General features: G+C 45.6%; 1 protein-coding gene across 11 annotated transcripts in view; it reads right to left on the bottom strand.

Annotated features, from left to right (window-relative positions):
• Celf2 (CUGBP Elav-like family member 2) overlaps nucleotides 1–4,846 on the bottom strand; it is a 533,080-nt gene extending 528,234 nt beyond the window's left edge. For 6 of the 11 annotated variants that reach the window (XM_076572793.1, XM_076572782.1, XM_076572791.1 and 3 more), the window contains exon 1: nucleotides 4,604–4,846. In XM_076572793.1, the coding sequence (XP_076428908.1) occupies nucleotides 4,604–4,656 (53 nt within the window). In that variant the 5' untranslated portion in view covers nucleotides 4,657–4,846. The remainder of the gene's footprint in view (nucleotides 1–4,603) is intronic. The other 5 variants (XM_076572806.1, XM_076572786.1, XM_042278142.2 and 2 more) reach the window with 3 other exon arrangements.
• Nucleotides 4,847–6,000: the final 1,154 nt, after the last annotated feature.

The following is a 6,000-nucleotide window of genomic DNA, read 5'->3' on the forward strand; positions in this document are numbered from 1 at the left end:
AGTTTCCTTCACTATTACCCTTCTTTTTACCTTTCAGTACCCACAAACAGTAAAATTTATAGCAATCATACTACTACCAGGCTAATTTGTTTTCTTTTGCTCATAGCCCTACTACATATTTTTTCTTCTTCTGTGTAGAGAGAATTGTGTGTGTGTGTGTGTGTGTGTGTGTGTGTGTGTGTGTGTGTGTGTGTGTGTGTAAAGCTGTAGACTCTGTGCTTTCCCAGAGGTCAAAGGGGAGTCTCCAGGTTGGAAGCTGGTGTGTCTTCCGGTAGCAGTAGGTTTCTTTTGTGTCCCTTGTGTAGAGAGGAGTGAAAACAGCTACTAACACTGCCTGCACTCCTATTTTGCCCTGTGACAAGCACGGACCTAGAATGGAGTGTCACAACTACAAAGCTCTGCAGAGGGGTTCGTGACCCAGAGTTGTGCCCTGCAGTAATGGTTTCTTAATCACCAGAAGGCTTTTGAAGATGTACTTAAGAAATCTTTTATTTTCAGGTCCTATCTTACAGCACTCAACTGTGACACACACACACACACACACACACACACACACACACACACACACATACTTAAAAATCATCTATTGCAATTATTTTCTAGGGGCAGCGGCTGCAGCAGGACTCCTGACCACAGTCCTGACCAAACACCTGAAAATATTTCAGGTTGTGTGGGCTTGAACACCTCTCTGCTTTCTGATAGGCTGTTGCTGCCGAGAGCAAGGGTTCTCCTCAACTGATGATTGGCAAGGACAGAAGCTGCTCCTTCTCCACTGGGATGGGGTCTTGTGCCCAATCTCTGTGGAATTTTAAAGTATCTATCGATAAAACTCTTACCACAGACCACCGAGAATGGCATTGGAGCACACACTTTGTGCGTCTGTCTGTAAAGTTACCCACTGATGTAGTTAGGTCCAATCCTTGCCTCTCCTAAACATTATAAACAGAGAATTCCTGTGAGTGAGTACACAGGTCAGTGAATCAAAATAGCCAACTAGGGGGGTTGGCGCAAGAATTCAGTCAGTAAAGTGCTTGCTGCATAAGCCTGAGGACCTGAATTTCATCCTCAGAACCTATGTGTGGTTGTTTGGATGAGCAATGTCCCCCACAGGCTCAGGTATTTGAACACTCAATCCCCACATGGTGGCGCTCTTTGAGGTTATGGAACCTTTAGGAGGTGGAGCCTCCTGCAGGAAGCATGTCTCTGGGGGTGGGCTGGGAGGTTTTTATAGCCTCACCACATCTCCTGAGCTCTCACACTGCTTCTTGTATCCAGGTAAAATGTGACCAATCTACTTCTTCCTCCCACTCCCAGGTTTTCTCTGATGGTTGCCATGCCTTTCCCTTCGTGGTGGACTCTATCCTTCTGGAACTACAAGTCAAATGAAAACCTGTCTCCCTTAAGTTACTTCCTGTCAGGATATTTGATCACAGCCATAGAAAAGTAACGAATACATCGCTGTTAAGTGGGGGAAAGGCCTAGCATGGTGATGTACTTACTCCTAGTGAGGAGAAAGTAGAGGAGAGTAGATCTGTGGGGCTCACTGACTAGACAGCCCAGCCTCTCATCAGCACGTTCATGACAGTGAGACACCTTGTCTCAAACAAACAAACAAACAAACAAACCCAATGTGAACAGCACCTGAAGAATGACACAGAAGTTTCCTTGGGCCTCCGCATGCACATGACACACACATACACACACACACACACACACACACACACACACACACACACATCACACACACACATCACACACACACACAACACACACACACATCACACACACACACACATCACACACACACATCACACACACACATACACACACACATACACACACACACACATACACACACACAAACACACACAGAGTTTCCTGCATATGCATGTGCACCCTCACACAGGAACACAAACATATACATCCATAGGTGTATACACATCCCCTGGATTAGCCCAAAGTATGCTTTACAGTAAGCAACTGGGAAATGTAAATGAAACCAATAAATCTAACCACTTTATAATTTCTTACCTTGGAAAAGGGCTCTACATAGTTAACACATTGCCTGCCAAGAAGAGGTGTGTATAAAATTAGCTCAGTGGACCCAAAGCATCCACGTAAAAATGTTTATATTTCCCAGGTCCAAATCTCTGCAGCTTCACTTACTCTAATCACAGAACAATTTCTCTTACATAAGAAAAGGCAACATCACCAGAGTTTTAAATAGGTTAAGAAGGGAGCATTACTGAAAAGGCCTTTGAAGGACCGAATTCTCAAAGCTTGTCATCGTAGCCACACCCATTTCTGAAGCCAGGGCCCTCCCCGTCTACTTGTGCAGTAATATTGAGTTAAACACCCAAAAAGAATTTCTTGAAAGCACTCTTAAAATACCTTTCCATTTTAGAAATAGGTTAGTCTTCAGGGAAAGAAAAGGCAAATGAAACATTTTCCAGCATCTATGCCGCGAGAAGATTAACAGAAATGCTCTACTGCAACCCAATTAAAAACGAAGTTTAAGCGGCCAGTGAGATGGCTCAGTAAGTAAGGGCACTTACTGACAGGCCTGAAGGCCCTGAGTTTGATCCCACAAGCCACGTGGTGAAGGAGAGAAACAGTTCCTGCACGTTAGCTTCTGATATCTCTCTCTCTCTCTCTCTCTCTCTCTCTCTCTCTCTCTCTCTCTCTCTCCTACTTGCATATGTATAAAAATAAAGAAACATAATTTTTTAAAAATTAAATTCAGTCACGCAAACAAAGTAACCAAAAGACCCATAAAGTGAACCTTCCCATTCAGAAGTCCTGGAATTTACTTAATAAAAGTAAAACATCTATACCTGCAAAGATGTCCACCCTGTTGCTGTCAGTACAAGCCAAGGCCTGGAAGTAATATAAATATTCAACAAACAAGGTAACTTGGCCATCAATGAGCATGGTAGAACAGTGCTGCGCATGGCTGCTAAAGCCATAGCTATGACAGGTGGCCAAACATGGATATGCTGTAACTGGAAAAAGATTATGAAATAGCACATATTATATGATGAGCAATGTGCATATGCAGAAAGTTCTAGACTGTAAGATTCAGGACTAGAGGGCCAAGGGTAAGTCTGCCACACTGAGCTTGACACCCGGATTCCATGTAAAGTTGGAAGGTGAAAACTGTCTCCATACGAGATAGACTCTCCTACATGTGGGCTGTGGCATGTGCCACTGTCCTCCACCATTTCACGAACATTCAATAAAGGGAATAAATACACAGATAAAGATAAGTGACGCAATAATTGGAAGAGAAAAGAAGATGAACATCGGTCTATTTTTATTTGTTCTTGTTTATAGATATTGCTTTAAAAATAATGAAATCAGATGAACACCGAGGCAGGACTCATGAAAGGGAAATAAGTCAGATGGCACAAGGCGCATGTCACTAGGCAGGTCCCCAGTCACGTGCATGCTTCTAGTCATCTGTATCCTGTGCTTGGGTTCTAGTCTACCTCTGACAAAACCAAGGTTTGGAGAAGGTATTTGGAAAACTGAGTACAACCACTTTCAATAGTACTAAAAACATCTGTGAATTTAACATTTTAAAAAAACTGTCCCAAGTGCTTGCCCTTGGAAATATCACTTACAGTTAAGTTAAACCCACCAATTCGCTGTGCACTCCTGCAGAGGGTCAACTCAGATTCAAGTGGAGACGACCCATGAGCTTGCCCTGCTTAGCTTAGGCTCTAAGTGCTGGTGTGAAGAGGTCAGAGGTTACTCTTTACATTTTTATTATATATTTATTTGTTTTTTGAGATCGGGTTTTAGTCTGGCTTTGTAGCCAAGGATGACTTTGAACTCCTGCCTCTACTTTCTGAGTGCAGGGGTTATGAACACGTACCGCCATGTTGAGTTTACACAGTGCTCTGGACCAAACCCAGGGTCTTCCGCATGCTACCTAAGCATTCCACTAGTTAAGCTACTTCCCAGCCCCAGTGTTGAGAGGAGAGAGAGAGAGAGAGAGAGAGAGAGAGAGAGAGAGAGAGAGAGAGAGAGAGAGAGAGAGAGAGAGAATTACTACATACCTACTATCTGATCAGCCGAGTTTGTATCTATCAACTTTTCCAAAATTGACCTGTGAGTGGATGTGAGGGGAGAATTCACCCGAGTGACACACATTTCTTTGGACTCTTCAAGTGTGCGCAATACTGAGATTTCTTTTGAAAAAATTTACTCTTCTATGTGAAGTCCCAGAAAGTCCACCATATTCTATTTCATCCCTTCAGTGCCCCCTGAAACAATAATTAACCATGAGGACTCATTTCTGAGCCAGACAGCGGTGGGTGGGAGCATTGAAATAGCAGGGAGCTCTCAGGAAGAAAGCTTGTGTTCTCCGCTCCCCTGCAGTGAAACTTGAGGACCACTTTCATGTGCCTGCCTTGTCGGTCTGCCTAAAGTTGTGTCCGTGTTCAGAACACGGTATTCCTCCGGCCATGTTGGCTTGTCACTTAAACCCCACCGCAGGCATTTCAGAGAATGCCAGGCAGGCTCTCCTTAGCTGGCGGGGTGGGCAGGAGGAGCTGGCCTGAACTGAAACAGCGCGGGAGAGAAAGCGAAGCAGGCCTACCTTAACACTTTCCAGCCTCTCAGGGAGTCCAAGTCAGAGATTAGGGAAACCATTGTCTGAGAGCTTCGGAAGGAAGGAACGCAAGTCCGAGAGCAGAGGTGCCTGGACAGGGTGACAGGGACGCAGGCAGAGGCGGCTTCTGGGCTCAGGCTGGAGGAGAAGCGCCCAGCAGCACGGCTCTTCCTCCGTCCAGGACTGATAAGCGCTTGTCCTGGCTTCTCTCCACCCCCTGAATCAATCTTGTGCTCTATTACTTCCCAGACCGGTTCCAGCTCTCCACACCACCCTTCAAAGCCCCTGTAATCTGCTCCAACTGATCAAATTTGACCTTTTTTGTAGCCCACTTTATTCCAACCACAGTTCTCAGTTAAATCTCTCTTTATTAACTCCGTGCTCCTCGGCTTTCTTTTGGAACACACACAGCTCAAGCCTGAAGCTTCCAGACTTTAGGAGCAATCATTTACAGATTACTGCGGGCTGTAGCCTTCTCCTCCTTTGGGGGGCTTCTCCTGCCTCCGAGACTTCCTTTCATATTCCCCTCAGAAGACTGCTTGCTTCCTTTCTCTCCCGCTTCGGTTCCGGGACACTGATACCTGGCTTAGAGCTTCCCTCCGAGGCTGTAACTGCATTACTACTAGGATTTGTTTTTAAGAAATAATCCGGAGCCACGCTGCTAACAAGCTCGAATTTACTGTGTTTTCTGGCATCAACTTCCTACAGTATTTCCATCTATCACCCTCCCCCCTCTACCGCATTCCTTTCTTTCTCATTAAATGTAAATAACAAGAAGAGGGAAATGCGCCATCACTCTAAATATGAAATGAAAATGTCCGAGTGTCTACCAACTTGTGCCTTTTGTCCTCTATTTCCAACCAAACACAGGGCCTGTGAGGTGGCCCAGTGGGTAAAGGCGCTTGCTTCACTTTTTTGCCAAGCCTTTGTTTGATTCCTAGAACCCCCATGGTGTAAGGAGAGAAGTGAGTCTTGCAAGCTGTCTTCTGACACCACACACACACACACACACACACACACACACACACACACACACACACACACACACACACACACACACACACGAAAAGCAAATACCCTTGCAGTGAGCATCTGACCAAGCAGGCAGCCAGCGCTGTTTCCTGTGGTGTCCACAGTTCCTGGCTCACCCTTCTGTCCTGACAGGGTGGGGGATTGCTTTCTGAGTACATGGAATTCTTATTTTCTTAAGCACTGTCTCCTGGGCTTGGGCTCTGTCTTGCCTGGGGGATGCTGGCTCTCGCTAATGCTTCTCAGCAGCTGTGGCAGGACCCTGTCCTCCTGTCACCTGTCCTCCCAGGATCCTGGTGGAGTCAGACAACCTTGAAATCATCCAGTCCAGGCTCTCAGACTGTCAACGCTTTTGT

This window comes from Peromyscus maniculatus, chromosome 5 (assembly GCF_049852395.1).
Source record: "Peromyscus maniculatus bairdii isolate BWxNUB_F1_BW_parent chromosome 5, HU_Pman_BW_mat_3.1, whole genome shotgun sequence".
NCBI lineage: Eukaryota > Metazoa > Chordata > Mammalia > Rodentia > Cricetidae > Peromyscus > Peromyscus maniculatus.